The 19,470-nt window shown below is 40.5% G+C and overlaps 1 protein-coding gene across 4 annotated transcripts in view; it reads left to right on the forward strand.

Moving 5' to 3' along the window:
• Positions 1-19,470, forward strand: part of trak1a (trafficking protein, kinesin binding 1a) — a 37,047-nt gene that overhangs the window by 4,604 nt on the left and 12,973 nt on the right. For 2 of the 4 annotated variants that reach the window (XM_046043692.1, XM_046043694.1), the window contains exons 1-9: positions 249-395; positions 3,633-3,827; positions 16,001-16,077; positions 17,256-17,372; positions 17,611-17,711; positions 17,922-18,030; positions 18,498-18,576; positions 18,688-18,818; positions 18,994-19,068. In XM_046043692.1, coding sequence (XP_045899648.1) covers positions 392-395; positions 3,633-3,827; positions 16,001-16,077; positions 17,256-17,372; positions 17,611-17,711; positions 17,922-18,030; positions 18,498-18,576; positions 18,688-18,818; positions 18,994-19,068 — 888 coding nt within the window. In that variant the 5' untranslated portion in view covers positions 249-391. Of the gene's footprint in view, positions 1-247; positions 396-3,632; positions 3,828-16,000; positions 16,078-17,255; positions 17,373-17,610; positions 17,712-17,921; positions 18,031-18,497; positions 18,577-18,687; positions 18,819-18,993; positions 19,069-19,470 lie in introns of those variants that run through there. The other 2 variants (XR_006824289.1, XM_046043693.1) reach the window with 2 other exon arrangements.

Genomic DNA, 19,470 nt, shown 5'->3' on the forward strand with positions numbered 1-19,470 from the left:
GGGGGGGTCTTTAGTACAGCTTGTACAGCGAGTACAGCGAGTCCAGCTGGGTTTGTGGGCTGTCAGAGTGAGGAAGAGAGAGGGGGGGGGGAGCAAGCACAGGGCGGTCCATGTGGATATCGTCATTGGCATGTCAGGCATGACGAACCAGTTTGGCTCGGGTCTCGTCTCCTCTTCACTCCTCCCTCCCTCTTTTCCTCTCATTCTCTGTCTCTTAACACCCAGTGCCGTCCTCTAAAACTTTTAGCACCCTCTCTCTTGTTCTTCCTGCCTCGCCCCCTCCCAACGCTCTTTCTCTCTTTGTTACTTCTTGCGACCTTGCCCTCTCCTGATCCAGTGGAAAATGTGATTGGAGGGCAGGAGAGTTGGTGGTTGTCGGGCTTCAGGCGCCATGAGTGAGTACACTGTGCACAGTCTGGCTAACATCTGGATAGCGTTTCTCTCACTGTCACTATCTCTCGATCTTCCCTTTGTTTGTTTGTCTTGCGCTCTGTCTTCCTGTGAATCAGTCAGCTGTTTTCTCCCCCGAGTTGTCTCTTGTATAGTTAAGGACACTTCATGGATTTGCCTTTACAAGTTAACTATTTGTATTTTCAAGCCTATGTCTGAACTTTTAAAAGAATCGTCTTTTAAGGTTAAATTATCATAGAAAGGTCAACTTAGCTCTTTAACTAACTTTTGACCACAAGTAGCGCTACTGTGCTCTTTACAGGGGGCGACCATGTTGGACAGGCGCTGCACTTGGATATAAACTTGTACTATTAGTGTTTAGCAACATTTCTAAAATCTTATCTAAATGATTCTCCAGTCTGACACCAACACTGTGTGTAGTGGGTTTGATACGAGCCCTTGTGCTTGCATATCCTTCCTCTCTTTGTTGACCTCATTTTGGGTCTCAGTCCACTTATACTACACTTAGTTATAAAATAGCTGGAGTGTTGGGACTTGTGAGGGACCACTGATAGTTAAGGCAGTTTAACACTGGCAGTCCTCCTTGAACTTAATCGTTTAGTGGATTGATTTGCCTTAGTTTCACAAAATTGTCCATTGTATTTATGGATCTGTGTAATTGTAATTGTTGTTATCGGTGTATTTCTGTAGCTTACAGAATGACCTTATCTTTGACACTTGTCCGTCAGTCTTCCTGTCTTTCTGACTGTGTCCTCTGCACATGTCGGTGTGTTTATTGCTCAGTCTGACCGTGTGACTATTTTTACATTTGAACTTGAACTTTCTTGCGTTGGTGGCTTTAATATTGGTATGACCCTAGTCTATATTTACATTTCAGTGTTGAACTTGTGGTCGTATATCAACTTTGTTCATTGATCCCAAATCTGAATTGAAACAATTAGGAAAGTTAAAACTTGAATTGGTTTCTACAAGGTGCTCCTTTGCAAAGCAGTCCTTGCATTGCTCATTATTGGTGGTCTGTAGATATCATGTGATGCAGGTCACTGTCTGACAGAGAGCAGCAGTACAAAACACTAGTCAACAACACATTGTACTTTGGACTACCCTGGTAATAAAAATTTGCACTCTTTTTAACTTATTCAGCAATACAGTTTTAAGATAATATCCAGTCAAATGAAAATTAGAGAAATTAATGCATACAAGGCGCCTGCAAAGCTGTCACATTTGTTTTACTAAATACAACATCAACATGGACACACAAACCCATACACACACTTTTTGCCATCGCTATTGACCTTTTGTCAGCACACACAGCACCAAAGAGTTTGTGCTATTATTATCCTCATCCTATCAGTACTCATTTTAGGAGCTGAAGGGCACTGGTCATATTTCGTATCAGCACAGAAGAAGAACTTTTGTGATTCTGACCAACAACATCCCCGTCAGGATCAGGTTTGCGCAAATGCTATTAAGGGTTGTGGTCAAACAATTTTAAGATGACTTCCAGAAGTTGACATTAAACCTTTTATATGTTTTTTGGCTTCACAGGGGCACTTAATAGAAGTACAGATCTGGCTTATTATCTTCATAATGGTATTTGTAATGATATTGATTTAGTTTAGTTCAGGGGTAATGGTTTGGGATTTAACATATGAATGGTGTTTCCCAAAAGGCACCACTGATTCTGTGCGTTGTTATTAAAGTGCAAAAAAGATTTTGTCTAGTAAAGAGAGATTGTGTAAAAGGAAGATTCAAGACAATAATAATCATCTTTTTCTGAGGATCAACACACTATATTCATGCTCAGGTAGCACAAATGAGTAAAAACGTAATGGTAAAATGTCCCTTCTCTAGTGGCATTGTAAGGAATTGCAACTTACTTCTGTGTTGAAACCTCATTGGCTGAGCTTGATGAATGATTCCCCAGCTGGGGTGTGTGTGTGTGTGTGTGTTTTTCCCCTTTTCAGCACAGTTAGTCATTCAGTCTGGATTAACAAACTGTGAGAGACAACATTGTTAGCGAGACGTACATGTAGACAGACAGATCCAGAAACAGAGGGAGGCAGACTACTGCTGCATGTTAATTCTCAGTCTATGTGTGAGCTAAATTCCACATTTCTGTAGAAAAAGTGACTAAAACCTCAATTCTGTGTGTGGACAGAGAGGATATGCTCTCTAATAGAGTCCTACACGGATGCCCCTTTTTAATAGTACTCTAAACTCATGTGTGAACTGGGAGGCACATAGCTGAAAGCTTAGGTAAGATCATTTTCCAGTTTTCCATAGCAGCACACAAATATGCCTCTCTGATTGCCTCAGTGGTTGCTCAGTGGTCAGGCTGCTGTTGACTTTTCTTAAGGAGATACAGTGAGTTTGTAGACCGGTTAAGCTGACATGTCAAAGATGACTTCTTGTGATGTATAAATGATTTCAGGTCTTTTATTTATTTTTTTACCTGTTATGGAATAAATAAAAGTAGCAGAAGCTGTTTGTTTGGTTCTTGTTAGTCTGTAGTTGTACTTATCTGTGAATGTTTAAAAGACTCCTTTTAATCTAGTAATTCTTGAAGTGTCCATTCTTGTTTTATTAATGTCTTTTCATAGACAGGGGTTTCATAGTAAGTAGTGAGGCTGGCCCTCAAATAGTCTCCACTTGTGCATCTGCTGTTCAGACTTGGCTTTGAGATAGATACTGAACCTCTATCAGCTGTCTACACAGTTATCAGAGAAGTAAATACAGTGGAATATGATATAGTAAAACACAGATGAAACAAATGTGTGTGTTTGTTGGTTGCAATACTGTTGCATTACTATAGTTTGAGTTTTGAATAAATTATTGCAGCCAATAACAAAGTTGTGGCAAGTAAGTAAATGATGAACCTTACCTTCAGTTGGTATCCATTTTTAAGTGCTACACAGTAGATGCAAGGAGTGGTGGGTGGAGGGTTAGTTCCTCAATTTACCACTAGAGGGCATCCTATACTTTCAGTTTTAATAGATGAAATGTCTTGTTGGTATGGATTTAAATGATTATATAATCTAACTTGTTATATACTCAGAGATGACATTTTGCCACACCGGTCATAAATCTTTATCTCTGCTGAAGACAATATGATCTTTGTCCACTGCCAATAGGTGGTGCCTATTTATAATGACTTAAACTTATTGTGAAAGAAAAGAACAAATACTGTACAGCCTCTGTCTTTCTCTCTCTCTTCGCAGATGTCTGTAACAGTACTGATTTGCCGGAGCTTGAGATTATCAGCTTATTGGAGGAACAGCTGCCAGTCTACAAGCTGAGGGCCGACACCATCTTCGGCTACGACCAAGATGATTGGCTGCACACGCCACTGGTGGACCCGGACTCTTCCCTCGACTTGACTACTGAACAGATAGAGGAAACTCTCAAATACTTCTGTAAGTTCATCACATACTGTTGATTTAAGATTTAGTGTAAAAATACATTGGCCAGTTTTCTTCTAAATACGATGATGACTGTTGAAGTGAGTATTTGATTTCCGAATGTAATTCTGCAAAATCTCCTCTCTCCAAACCCAAAATCTGAGGATTTAAGTGTTTTGTGATCCCACATTGGATGAACGAAGCTGGTTAGTCATGCTTAGTCTTACTGCCAACTTCTCAAATATCAAACATACTAAACATACAGGTGTTAATATTTTAGCGTGTTCCTGAAATTGACGTGTGTTGTTACTCTTAACACCAAACTTATGGCAAACACTAGGGATGGATAACGTTATTTGGAGGTTTAATCTTCAGGAAACTGCTATGAGAGTGACAATGAGGATTGAAGACTGAGAGGTGGGAGATACTGACCTTGTGCAAGTAGGAATCAGAGAGAGAGAGAGAGGGACATCTGCCCTTCAGAGTGTGGGCGCAACAGTTGCTATAACAGTTGCTGGTTGATATTATGATCTCTGTTGCACTCTCAGCCTTATGTTGTACATTTATGCATGTGTTTGCTCATCAGGCTAAGCGCTGCTTTGGGGTTGACATCTATGCCAATTGTAAACCACACGCACACCATTGGAAGCAAATAAATACACACAGACTTGCATAAAACACGTGCAAACACTGCACATGGCAAACCAAGGGAACGTAAAGTGGGTTTTCTTACCATCAATAATGCAGTTCAGTAATTCATGTCTTCTTGAACTGTGACTCAGGGTAAAAACTGTTTCTAAAATTAGATCTGGCGTCTTATAAAACGGGCTTGATTGAGAGCTGTAACTTCACCTTGATGCCCCATGTCGGGATGGTCACGTCGGCCTTGACATTCATCATAGCGAGCCAGGCTAAGAGGCAATAACAAAATTATGTTACATAAGAAATGGCATGAAACATTCTGCAAGGGGTGTTTTGCTAAATATTAAATGTTGCTTTAGTGCTTTATTATCAACTGTATTCTCCACATAGTTTTTTCCCCGATTGGAAACATGTTGCTTCTCATAATTGCCTCAAACAGATGGCGGGTATCTACACCCTAAGGGCCATGAATGAGCAGGGACAGGTCATATTGCTGTCATCCTGGTCATAAAGCTTTGTTTCATTGGTGCTGTGCTGAGTTACAAATAAACATCTGAAAAGCACATAACGTATAACCTAACGTAGTTATTCAACTACCATTCAGCTTTACCCAGAGCTCCCATTCGTTACATTGTTTAACACCACTATGAATTCACGGGGTAATTTGCCCTCTGTTACATCACTCGAGTTGTTACTGATTTATAAGTATGTAACCTGGATTGACCAATAGAGCGCAACTTCATGTAGTGATGACATCACACCCAAATGTGTCACTAAACAGAGGAGACGAGTTGTCTGATTGAGGGACGTTCCCATAGCCCTTTGAGCTATAATGTATCTGTTTATCAGCTGAAGAGACCAGTGGAAATTCACTACCTGTGCTCTTGAAGGTATGTTATTATATACTTATGTGATACATAGGCGTCCTTTCCTTTTCATATCAGTTTAAGGTTAGTTTGAGATCTATATTTAATGGCTTGTATTGTTTCTTCTTTTAGTATTATTTCATCTTTTTATTTGATGTAACAACTGTAAACTTGCCTAAGTCGTCATAGGATTTAATATTATTCCATATATATATATTTCTATTCATACAAAATATGGCTGTATATGTCACTGTCCTGCAGTAATGACCATAAAGGTATTAATGTACAGTAGTAACAAATGGCAAACTGTAACTGAATCTGTCACTGGGGGCTGATGCAACCTCACTGCATTACACAAGTAAAATCTGGAGCACTTATGTGACCCGTCGTGTTTCGTTAGCATTGAACTGTATGCTAGTCACTTCATTAGCAGGAGTTGCGTTTTTTACACATCATAAACACATATTATTAAGGCCAACTTGCTCCCATGTAAGCACCAGTTTGTGACTCTACCATTAGCCTGATAGCTGTGGGTCCTGACCTTGTGTTTGCTTCAATCTGTAAGTAGTAGAAAATGTACTTATACTATAGTATATTTAATCTATCCATAATATGTGTGGTAGTCTCTGTTGGAAAATTCAAGCTGGTTGACATTGAATTTTGTTCATATTGTCATTAGGTGGACAGTATTTTGCCTTTGCTCTGACACATCATTGTTGTGTCTCCCGTGCTTGAGCTCATTTTATCCCTCCCCAGCTAATCCTTAAATACCCATTGTGTTCATTCATTTTGGGGTTAGCCACGTCACCTCTGCCAACACTGCACTGGTTTCCTGCTAACAGCTTTCACATGCTATTGCTGCTCAGCCTTGAGCATTGGAGTCTGAGCCCGTTACTATAGCAACCACAGAGAAGGACACAGTAGAGGAGAGGGAGATGCTCACATACAAATGGAGGGCGGGAGCAAACGTGTGACACTGCTCCCTCTGATTGGCTGCAGGCATCCTCTTACCCCGCCCCTCCTCACCGTGTCATGATTATCATCATTTCTGCTGCAAAACCCGTGACTACTGCTGCTGCTCGCTCGCTCTCCCTCACTCTCTGTATCTCTGTTTATTGAGTCATTGTTAGAGATGCAGTGGTCCATGTGCAGAGCTAGAACTGCCACTGAGCAAGGACCGTTACAAAAGAGTAGACAACCGTTATAATATGACCTCAGAAAGATTCGGTTAGAGGACAGACCGGCAGGAGCACAGGAAGATAAATAGACAGGAAGCTATAAATGGATGAGAGGATAGAGGACCTGGTACATTTGCTGAAGCTTTGGAGTGAATGAGGAAAATTGTTGGACAGAAACGAAGGAAGACAGACAGACGGCAAAAGTCAGAGAGAGACTGCACAGATTGACGGTAGAGGGCAGATTCCAACTGACACAAATTGCTGAAACTGTAAACCGATAACGATGGACAAAAGCACAATAAAGTGACTGTTTTTTTTTCTGCTGACAACTGATGACGCAAGTAACCGTTCTGTGGGATGACACGCAAAAATGGCACCAGCACCACAACAAATATGGAGTGTAATACGCTGACAGTTTGCTACTAATGAGTGTGGGACGGAAAGGACATATGATGAGAATGGGCAGACTGGCACCAGTAATGACCGTGGGCCAGCTGGTATCTGCTAAGCATGCTGGGATAGCAGCACTAGACACTGACTGACTGACTGACTGAATGGACACTATCAGTAACTGGTAAGACCCAGGCATCAGCTTGTTGTCTCTACGCACGCATGCTGAGACACTGGATTTGCCAGAGATGTTACAGCGAAGTATGCCGGGACGTTTGAAACAATACAGCTATTTGTAAGAGCAGTGAGGATGAAGAGACGAGGCCACACCAGAGCGTTTGTCAAGGCAGACTACTACGAGCTGGACTGGTACTATGAAGAGTGTACTGATGGTAAGACAAGAATCTGCTGGAGGTTTGTGCAGTGGCGTCTAGTTGTTGAGGTGATGACTCAAACTACCAATGGCACTGATATTACTGGCTAGGTAGAGATGTGTAAGAGGGACATTATATATATATATATATATATATATATATATATATATATATATATATAATATAGTAGTGTCAATTGGATAGTACTGAGATACTGAATTGTGGGAGACAGAAATACTCACAGCAGGGATGGCTTTGGTGTAACTGCTGCTGTATACTGTAAAAATGCGCTGTCTAGAAACTACACTGACACAACAAGTGAGCTGTTGGCTGCACAGTGTATTAGATCCAGACCTCTGCTTATGTGCAACATAGCTATAAACTGAAACCGAATGAATGGTAGAAAGTGCTTCTTGGTAGGTGAGGTGGAAATCAAAGTTCATAAATAGTAAATAAGTATAAATGAAGTGCTTTCATAACACCATGCATATGTGTTGTAATACGGTTGATAACCACTGACCAGGATTTATAACGTGTCCTCTGCTGACACACAGACTAAAGAGATTAAAGTGAAGGGAGGTAGTGGCAGGATTAAACAACATTAAATAAGGCTGGTGAATAGGTAGATGTGTCTACCCTCAACAATATAGAACAAGTGCCTTATAAAGTATTTAAGCTCCAAAAAGATGAATTACCTTTATTGTCCTTCAACTAAACCCTGCTTGTTTCAAAACAACCCAGAGAATGTGACCTTGTGGACTGGCATTCACAAGAAAACATCAAGGCAGATGTTACAGTGAGGACAAACACAGCGGCTTTGACGCTGATGCTACAGCAGGGTAGTGGGTGCTGGATACAGTAGGTGTTGTAACAGGTGCTCTGTGGCTGCTGAGTCAGTGTGGCTTCTAAAATAGGGCCACGGAGTAGCTTATATGACTCGCTGTGGGTGTAAGTGGGACTGGAGATGGTTGTGTTTCCTTTTTGTTTGAGTCCATATAAGAGGGCAGTTTGTGCTGATGTTAGCTACCCGGTTATCACAGACCTGGAGAGACTAATAGAAGTCACAGATGACAAAAACTGTTAAGGTGGGAAGAGACAAGTAATGAAGATACAGGCTGCTGCTGCTACATTGAATGAATGGAAGCTGAGTTTGTAGAGAGAAAGTCAGATAATCTCCATGTGCGGGTATTGCTAAATTAGGCAACCTTAACATGTAAATGCCATTTTTTTAGAACAAAACTCAGTTAACCCAGTTTATTGTGACAGCTTGTATTGTCTCTGTATTGCAGTATCTACAGTATGTAACCTGTGTGGACAATGATTCTCCAAATTGATCCACACAAATTGATCTGTGTCCCTCTTCCGTTGTCTTGTAAGGCAACTTGGTTATGGTCCATGCCTTGATGTGCTGTGTAATTCATTGTGCTCAATGCAACTATAACCTGCGCTCATTTCTTTCCATTCACCTGAACACCTGTGCTTTTTTGTGAATTTGATAGTGGTGTATTTTGGTAGAAATGAACCATGCATTTAATGAAATGAAAGTTTGATATGTATATATAATGTGCATGCACTATAGTTGGCGTGTGTGTCATGGATGCTCTGTAGAAATTGTTATGTAACAGTTTGAGACTGCTCAACACCTCCCCAGTGGGAGCTGTGCAGTATTATTTAGCTGAGGCAGCTAACCCAGGTTTGATTTCGACTGTGCTTGATGCTGAAATGATCAGCAACCAAATGAGAGGGGACATGCAGTTTCTTTGACAAATCTTTTTGTGGAATGTAGAGGCAGAAATAGAAAAGCGGCTGGTTTGGTTTCTGAGATATGCAAGGGAGGGACGTGGAAGTAGGTTGGCTTATATTTAGCTCAATGATTTGCATGCTGTTCTAAGCCGCCCTTGTCAATAGCAGCCAGCCGGCCAAATATTCTTTGGCACTTTTAGAAGCCTTCAAAACAAATGGCTGGATAGATGGGGGGCAAACCAGTACAGAGGGTCGGGGCAGAGAAAGAGGGCAAACTATTCTTCCAGTGGGGATGTGGCAGGGTGGAGGGATAATTCTGGAAGATGGGAGACAAAACGTGGATTTTTGTGTTAACATTTAAGTTTTAATGTGGTTTTAGAAACTGTTAAAAACCACTGAAAACTGTGTGTTTGTTCCCAAGTCTATGTAGGTAATAGCTTTCAAATTGTGATTGTCTCTCATGTGTCACGCAAGTTCAAAATCTGGTTAACTTAACTCTGAAATGACCTGCTGTATTTCAGAAACTCAGTGTGCTACTCAGTCAGATAGTGGGATGGATGGTAGTTCCTGTTGCTGAGCTGATGGCAATGTTGCTATGGTTTCTGCGTCACAGAAAACAGTAAGAGGCTTGAAGGACAAAAGTAGAGAGATGTGGAGCATTGAGACATAGTAGACAATCATTTTAGGCAGGTGGATTTCTTGATTTCAATGTGATTATATCCACGTAACCGTCTAAAATGTTGTTTGTGTAAATTCCTTGTCCAATTTAGTAATTTTCTTCCAAACTACCGTATAGACCATTTCAACTGACATCTAACAGACAAATATGGTGAAAAGGGGGAGGGTGTATGAAAAGGGAAAGCGGAAAACAAGTGGAGTGTAAAGAGGGAATGTGACCAGAAAGGCAATGGGAGAGGGAAAACACTGCTCAGAAGCATTAAGTAGTGTTCGTCCAGGACCTCTTTTGTTGCCTGCAGCATTGCATCCATTGGGCCATTGAGTGGACTTACTCAAGCATGCAGAATGGTACTGAGCTGGCATCAGATTTCTAGACCAATTACAGTAATTACAACACTTGAGCGGTGACTGATGAGCAGAAAATTGGGCTGCTTTGATGTGGCCTATGTTCATTACTGAAGGATCTTACGGGTCACACTAGCTCAGCTCAGACAGACATGTGACATTGGTCTACAGTCATGTATTGACAGTTATTTTGGCATATTTCATTCAAATGTACATTGTCCGGTACCCAGCAGTGCGACTGATGCTCTTTTGACTGAGCAGTATCCTTCTGTTGATTAACCATTGAGTCTCAACTGAACACATTTGAATGATGTGATAAAGGTTATAATCTGCTGATCTTAGGTCATCAGGCCGCAAGGCTAGAGGCTATTTCAACTTTAATGGTTAACTAAAATGGAATAACAAGCAAAATATGCTGCAGGGAGCAGCTTAGTTGGTATTTATGATACTTTTAAAGTTAGCCAGAGGGGGGACAGGCTCGTCCTTCTGTGTCCAATTTTCCAGAAACCCCCTTTGAACATGCTGCACAGCCTAATCAACTTGACCCAGTTATGTCTTTTCTTGCATTTAAAGTTTTGTGCCAGTTTTCAGGGCGGGAGTTTGAAATGCTTCTTTCTGTATTTCAGATATTTTTGAAATGAATTTAGAGCTTAAATATCTATTCCTAGTTTCTTAAGGAGGAAAAGTAAACTTTCTCTTCAATTCACATGATTATAAATCACTGGATTTTATGCCATTTGTTGGATTTCAGTTGTTTTTCAAGCCACACAGTTAGCCAAGTGGTTAGCTCAGTGGTTAATGCAGCGCACACTTAGTGAGCAGGTCTGGGATCTGATACCACACTCTTAGCCCTGTCTTTTTTGGAGTATGCATGCTCTTGCTCTGTTTGCATCTGGGTGCTGCTTGTTATCTGAAAACCTTAAAAAATGCTTCCCAATTTCCACCAGCTGTACATCTCCACTTTAAAAAAGTGAATGTAATATAATTCAGTCATAGGGTAAAATATCAGTTTATATGGCAGGAGTTACATTACATTTATTCATTTAGCTGACACACTTATACAAAGCGACTTACAATTGCTATATATATCAGACTTCGCACGCCTCTGGAGCAACTAGGGGTTAAGTGTCTTGCTCAGGGACACATTGGTGGACGTGTCACAGTGGGGAATTGAACCCTGGTCTCTCACACCAAAGGCGTCTTATCCACTGCCACATCACCACCCCGAATTGTAAAAAGATTCCTGGTTCTTACCAGAACCCCCTCTCATTTCTGTGAAATAAACATATTTTTCCAATTAAAAAGAAAAGTAAACATTGTTTCTCTTCTGCTTTACATTATATCATATATTATTATTAAATCAGCTAAATGTAATGTAAATTATTGTCTAGAGTGATTAAGGAGAGGGAAAATGCTAAAACTTTTCTATAGACGTTTGTCCATTAATATGAAAGTATGGTGCATATTAAAACTTGCTTTGAATATTTCTGCATTCATGTGATCCTTTGCCTCCCTTTCAAGGAGGAAGTTAAATATGTGTAAAGACATTCACCCATAACACTGTGACTGGCCCCACCCTGGATACGGGTGCACGTCTATTATTGTTTGCTGTGCTCTCAGTGTCACCATAGTGGCTGAACTGGACTGTACCAAAATACCTTTCACTTGAGGGGGGTTAAAAGGACTAGCTTTCACTGGATATGAGGCCTACCTGACAAACAGGTGTCTGATTTGCTCCTGTTGGTGCCAGCCTGAACCATTTCAACCCTTTACATAGAAAAGGTTTACAGGTTGAGGATCACAGGGATAAAGATACATTTTACACATTATTTTAAATGCTCTCATCTGTTGTGTTTAATCTATTTGAACCTAGTTTTTTTGCTTCAAAAAGATGATTGACCGCCGTGTGTGTGTGTGTGTGTGTGTGTGTGTGTGTGTGTGTGTGTTCACCCCCTCTCTCTGTGGTAAAGTGGAGTAGGCCAGTCACTGTCCAGCCACAGAAGAGATGGGGAGGAGTCATGTTAACTGGTTGTCTCACGAAACTACAACAGGGGACAAATGACACACACTCACTCAGCTGACATTACCTGGTACTTGACAGATATACACACTATGCCAGTCAGGTATAATGGAGTGTTTGGAGAGATATATAGGTTTTACTGTCCTCTTTGGAACAAACACTTTGTTAGATGTTTATTTTAACATCCAGGCACGCAGAGATTAGGTAATGATTCATAGAGTAAAACACCCACATATGCAACAGCACAGGTAGAAGCCATGGCGTTGCACCTGCAGGCTTCGCGATATAGTGGTTAGCCTTGGCACCGTAGTGGAGGATGGCACTGCTCAGAGTTGCTGGTGCTGAGGACAAGCTGGAGTACTCCAACCAGACAGAGGACGAAGAGGAATACGTTCGCCTACCCAGTCATGGAAGCATAGAGCAGGAGGAGGTGGAAGAAGAAGAAGAGGAGGAGGAGTATGTCTGTCTTCCCAGTCATGCAAGCACAGAACTGGAGGAGGAGGAAGAGATGGATGAAGAGCAACAAGTTCTGTGTGAAGGTAGTCTGTGGTCTTCTTTGTAACTGAGGGCATCCTCTCAGTTGTGCTCTCCTTCTTGGTTCTGGCTAGTCTGTGTGCTAGCTTGCAAAGTGTGCTAGCTTGCAAAGTGTGTCTGACCTTTGTGGCATCGTTCTGCCATCTTTATTCATTTGTTCTAAAGCTATGAGAATGAATTAATGGATATCTGTGTAGCCTGTTAAAGGGTATCTTTTCTCTTACGGGCTGCAGTTTTATCCTGCAGGTGCAGTTCCTCATGTCACTGTTGTATCCGGTCTCAGTACAGCGTGGTTCATCTGCCCGCAGATTTGACATGTTCAAATATCCGTGCTGGCACCTCAGAGGTGTGTTGCGTGCCAGCATGCTATTGTACATTTGTTTTTAAAAATGCGCAATGATATTTAGGTTTTTAGCTTGTGTTTAATTACTTTGGGATTTGTTTCAGGGTCGAGTGACCATCCTGAATTGTTCACAGGCATGATTAAAAAGAAAGCAGAAAGACAGACACAGGGACCTGATGATGACACAGGAGGACATGCATCTGAGCAACTGAAAGTGAATTGCTAAAGTGTGGTTTTTATTACATATTTTGCTTGTATAGAAGAGAAATTCTGACCGTGCAGTGACTGAAGTATTTGGGATTGTTTGTTTTTTTACAGAGGCAATTAATACCAACCCTGATCCAATAAGGAAATGGTACTTGATGATACGCACTTCCATTATATAACATTTTAACATTTCCACACAAACTGTCTTCTTCTTCCTGTCCGTTGTCTTGGTATGTTTGTTGTCCTTGAACCTGTGTGTTGTCTGTTGCCTAGTAGCAACAGGGTGCTGCTGATGGAGCCAGAGCTCCAGACTTCTGGCTCCCAGGAGTCTGCTAAAAGGTTTCTTAATTACTAGCTTTAATTACATTACAACTCAAACTAATCTATTAAGGTGGAACCCTTATATTTGTTTTTACGTTACACCTGTTGTTATTTAGGAGGATGCTGGTGAATAAGACTAAACATTTGACTTCTCATGTCCATCATAAAACACCAAGAAAACATTCCATCCACCTCCTTCCAGTATTAAGATACATTTCCTTTAAATGCAGTCCAGGTTATAGTTTCCTTCTGTAACTTGTGTCTTCACCTTTCCTTTTCACCGCACATTTAAAATGGATTAATAAAGTAAATCAGTAAGAGAATGTTACCTGACCTCACTAAAGGAATAGGACATTTTTTGTCGCTGTCATTGCCAAGTTATACAGAAACGCAGGAATTTTATTTTTGGTAAAAGTAGGCAGTTTGCCTAGGATCATAGCCATGTTGTCTTTCGAGAAAGTATGACAGGTAAACTAGCTGCACCAGTGTGCTGGGCATTCTCATTGTAGGCTGGAGAGCAAATGGATAGATGATGCAGGGTGTGTTTGTAAATGTAAATGCTCCGTACTTGTATAGAGCCTTTCTAGTCTTTTCGACCACTCAAAGCGCTTTTACACTACATCTGCATTCACCAGTCATATACACGCTCGTGGTTATCATCATTCTAATTTGTGCCCTCTGTGCGTTAACAACTCAACTTTACTGTGTTTGTTTCAGACAGATTTTATCATCATCTAAATGTTTGAAGTAGGTAATAACCCATAAGCCTTATTATCAAAATCTCTGCACTATGAATATTGTGTAATTAATTTTTAGCCAAGCCAGCAGTCTAGCTTTGTGGTTGTCAATATTGGTCAGTCCAGCACTTTGTTCCAGCCTGAAATACGTGAATGACAACTGTGTGGATTGCCATGAAAGTCTGTCGTCGTGAGCTTCTTAGCATGCTAATGTTAGGATTTTGATAAAGTACTGTAGACGTTTAGAGTACTTGTTCAAGTACAATCTTTTTAGGACATATGTTTTTGCAGTGTTGAGTTGTCTGAAGTGTGGTACAAAAGAGGGAAACGATTCAAATCCTGGAAACCCTAGGGTCAAAATGGATGACAAACACTTTGAGGTGCCCTTATTTAATTAAACAAAATGTCTCTGTGAAGCTGCTCATTGTCATGTGCTCATTCAACTGTGTCTGGCTGGAAAAGAGCAACCTATTTAATAATGGATGATAATGATGGGAAATATCCTTAACTAAAGCATAGCTAGCTGAGGCCTTGTGTCTGTTTCCAGCTGCTGTACACTGCTTCACATGTATGAGGATATGAAAATGTTATTTGCGTTGGCCAACTCTGTTTTGCATTGTAGGAGGCCTCTGAGTTGGCGCTACTGTGAAACGTGCCTGATATGACATTTGTCCCCAACCGGAGTAAAATATCATTTCTGTTGAAACTGAAAAGCGGGAATTGTTCTGTGTTGTAACACATTATGAGATGTTGGCCATTATACCTCCAGACAATGTCACATCACACACCTTCTCTCTCCAGCTGACAGTGTTAAAAATGACTAACAAGACTGTTCAAAAGTAAACATCATCCTCATCCTCTGATACAGTAAATTCCATGTCATTTTATCTACATGGAAGTGGGAATGTAACGTCAGAAAAACACAAACAAATTGGAAACAAACCAAGGACCACAAAAACTCTCAAAGAGCAGAGAAAATAGTTTTGTTGTTATTGTCAGAATGCCCCTTGGGGGTGTTTTTCCTCCAGACAGAGAGTTATACAGACAGAGGTGAATAATTCTTTCAGTCAGACTGAGAACTGATTAACTAATGTCAGAGCTTTCTCTGAGGCCTGAAGGGAGTTGATAATCAACTTGGCTCATGTAACTGAAATAGCATTGCTGGGGAGTGGCCCCTGACATTGTCCACTGTGTCTGCGTTCAGTAACTTATCTTTTCTGAATCACCAGGTACATAGGTTGATGAATAGAGGGTTATATTTCATGCTGTACAAGTGTAGTATGTGCGGGTGTGTACTTCTTAGGAATATAATATGATTCATGAACAAGAAAAGAGTGGTGGAGAAAATAGATAGCAGGGGGAACAGGGAGGCACTGTTTATTTGTTAATCATTTTAATTTTAGTTAATCCAACATGTAGCAGCATTGTGTGTTAGATATATATCTTATATTGAGTTAGGGAATTTGAATTTTTTTTGTAAATATTTAACAATTATTCAGACGTCAAAGACATATTTCCTAAATTGTATTGCTTACAGACATTACAAATTTCACACATTTTCATACTAAAGTACATTGTTGCATAATGCAACATATTCTCAGTCAGTACAGAATGTTGAGTGTTTCCACTACCGGAGTGCAATCATACAGACTCAAATACTGTGCATTGCTCTCATGCAACTGTTATAGCTGGGTGGGATGTATATTAATATGTGATTATTGTGATGTATTATTGAGGGCACTGACTGTTCAGTAATCCTCTTTCTTTGGAGACTTAAAGACTCCTTTCCTTTCTTTTTGTATCTGTGCAGTACTGTGTGCTGACAGAGTGGGCCAGATGACGAAGACCTACAGTGACATTGATGCTGTCACTCGACTACTGGAAGAGGTAAGATCACGTCGAGTGAAAGCAGTTAAAAGAAAACAAACACAAAGGACTACAGTATACACTCACTGAGAGGTGCATTGGTCAAATGTCTGAACACAGGCTGCTTCATGAGGTTTGATAGATCCACATCATAAAACTAGTTCCCGGCAGCTGATATTCAAAGCTAAGTGATCCTCATCAGCTGTTCAGTGACCAACAGAGTGGCAGGCAGGAAGTCGCTAGTGAGGAGCTCAGCTGACTTTCTCTGCATAAATAAAAACTGTGCAGACCGAATGATGTCATTGTTAAATGAACCATGAAATTCAACAGCCAGACAGTCAAAGATTTCATACCATCAACAAACAGACAACTGCTCGCTCCATGTGAGAGATCAGTGTACTTCTACCTCTTTTGCTATGAAAAGTTTATGTCCTTTGATTGACAGTGCATTAATATTTACTATTCAATGTTTGGTAACACTAAGCTGAACCTCCTGATCCAAATAGGTGTGGACTCAATAGCTTTTGTGTTGCTCAGTGGCACTGTAAGGCCAGTAATATTGTTACTGATTGCAGCCAGACTTACTGAAACACTGGAGTGCCTGGCAGTCATTCACACAGGTTCATAATGAGTTTTTAATTATAGTTCAGTATAGTGTTGGGAGTTTTCTGGTGCGCCAGTGGGTTTGCACTTACAAGTGATTTGTGCTGTTGCAAGCAATAAGAGATTATGGTATTAAGCGTCCATTTGAAAGACATGGTGTGTCTGTTGTTTTCTTCATTCCACCTTTTCTCTCCTTGTTTAGGTATGTGAATCAACCCTCACCTTTTTAAACTAGCTTTTGCTGCATGTCCATCATCATTTTCTGAGACATTTTTTTAATTTTAAAAAAGTTTGACATTTTGGGAACCACGCTTATTTGCTTTCTTGCAGAGGGTTAGATGAAAAGATCATTACTACTCTCATATCTGTGTGTTTAAATATGAAGCAGGAGCTAGCAGCCAGTTTGCTTAGAATAAAGCCTGGAAACAGGGGAAACTGCTAGCCTGGCTCTGTCCGAATTTAAGAGTGGTATCGATCTTCTCGTCTAACTCACAGCAAGAAAGCAAATAAGTATTTTCCAACTGTCAAATTATAACTTGAATGTCTATAATAGTTTTGCTGTTAAAACACTTAATTAAATCTTTTTCTCGGAGCAGAAAGAGCGTGACTTGGAGTTAGCAGCCCGCATCGGACAGTCACTGCTGAAGAAAAACAAAGCCCTCAGTGAAAGGAACGAACTGCTGGAGGAGCAAGTAGAGCACATACGAGAGGAGGTATGCAGCGAAAGAGTGTGTGCTTCTATATTTGGTGGTGATCATATGTGACCGTATTGAAGTGTCTTTTATAAAAAAGTACATATCTCTTTGTCATTTTTATGGGACGGTAGTGGTGGTTGGGCATTTCTTAGAACATGCAAAATCACCGTCATGGCTCTGGGGCATTACAGTGTAGCCATCTATTCTTTTACTTTAACTGTCCTGCATCTACATGTCTCCTCCATACCACATATAGGTATCTCAGCTGCGTCATGACTTGTCCATGAAAGATGAGCTATTACAGTTCTATACCAGTGCTGCCGAGGAAAGTGAGGGGGAGTCTACCACCTCCACACCGTAAGTCTCTCAACTGCTGTGAACAAAGACATCATTAAAAACACTCCCCTCCTAAGATTTCATAAGCTGTGTGAGGCATGAGACTATGTACCAATGCATGAAAGCCGACGACTGCACATAATGGCCATTTCACACTGATTTTAATTTTAGTAATGGATGATTGATTGGCCTACAGATTCACATGTTTCTCACTTACATGTGTGTTTGCAGTGTGCGTCCCAGTGAAACCAATGTGTCAACTCCAACTTTTTTCCCCCTGGATTCCTTGCAGAAGAAACTCAAAGACCTGGAGGAAGAAAACAAATCACTGCGTTGTGAGGTACAGGCACACACTCGCACGTGAGCACAAACGCACACAATATTTTTTCTATACATTTCAGCATGTTAATTAAATCTATACTATTGCTTGCTTTACTACAGTACAACTGCATCTAAATGTTATTTTCAAATGATAAAAACCCATGTCATAGTGAGCGACATCCAAACCAAGAATAATAAGCATAAAAATCTCAATTTGTTTATTTCTTTATTCATTCATTCATTCATATGGGACAGTGCACATTAATCAACACTGACGTCAACACCATTCAATGTAGATGTGCCGGGCTTACCTTGACAGCTAATTTGCATCCGTTGTCTGTTTTATTGAGTTTGCTGTTTTTATTAGAAGGTCTTACAGTCTGAGCATTGCCTTCTGGTTTTCTTTTAGGAGGAGTTATTTATTGGGGTGATTAATAGTGTCTACAGTGTTCAGGATGGATTAGTAATGTCTGTTTGTTTTTTCAGGCCAGTCATTTGGAGACAGAAACCATCTCCTATGAGGAGAAAGAGCAGCAACTTGTCAATGACTGTGTCAAAGAACTACGTGAGTATTCGACTGATTGGAGTCATACTACTATTACTACCTTCTCACTCTCTAAAGGCTTTTTGGGGGGGCAAATTCTCACTTTTAATGAACACCTGTTGATGTTTCCAGGTAATTCCAACCTGCAGATTTCTTCTCTGGCTGAAGAGCTGGCCCGGAAGAGTGACGACGTCTCCAGACAGCAGGAGGAGATCACACATCTCCTCTCCCAGATAGTAGATCTCCAAAAGAAAGCCAAGATGGTATAAACAGCCCCCCCCCCAATCTCTTACTGATAATGTTAAATATCTACTCTCAGTATGTGAATATGTTACGTTGGTTATTCATATTTGGCTTAAGAATGTGTAGCATTAACTGAAGGCATTGGAATCATTGTTTTTCATAGCTGTCATCCTGTTATCTCTGCTGTGTTTGTAGTATGCCGTGGAGAACGAGGAGCTGACTCAGCACTTAGGTGCAGCCAAAGACGCCCAGCGACAGCTCACTGCTGAGGTAAAGCAATTCACAACCAGCTGACCGTGACTTCACTGGATTTCCACCAGTGGTAGCTTCCAAAACTAATATTAATGGTCCCCACATTGCTAGAAGATTTGTCTTTTATTTATGGGATTAAGTATTTACAAACAATATTGATTACAATATCAAAATACTGGTAACTCCGTTGTCAAAGTAATTTTATAGCACTACATGTGACGTATCACTATCACTAAAAGCACATTTCAGACCTTCATATAACAATTACAGTACCCTGGCATGGTCCAATGTGTAAACTGGAAAGTCTTCAAGACAAAACTGATCAACCAACACATTAGACCACTTAATACTTAAAGCTAGGATAGGTAATGTATTTCAGAAGCATTTTATGTTATATTTGTTAAAAATCAATAATGGTTC

This window comes from Micropterus dolomieu, linkage group LG03, assembly GCF_021292245.1.
Source record: "Micropterus dolomieu isolate WLL.071019.BEF.003 ecotype Adirondacks linkage group LG03, ASM2129224v1, whole genome shotgun sequence".
Taxonomy (NCBI): Eukaryota; Metazoa; Chordata; class Actinopteri; order Centrarchiformes; family Centrarchidae; genus Micropterus; species Micropterus dolomieu.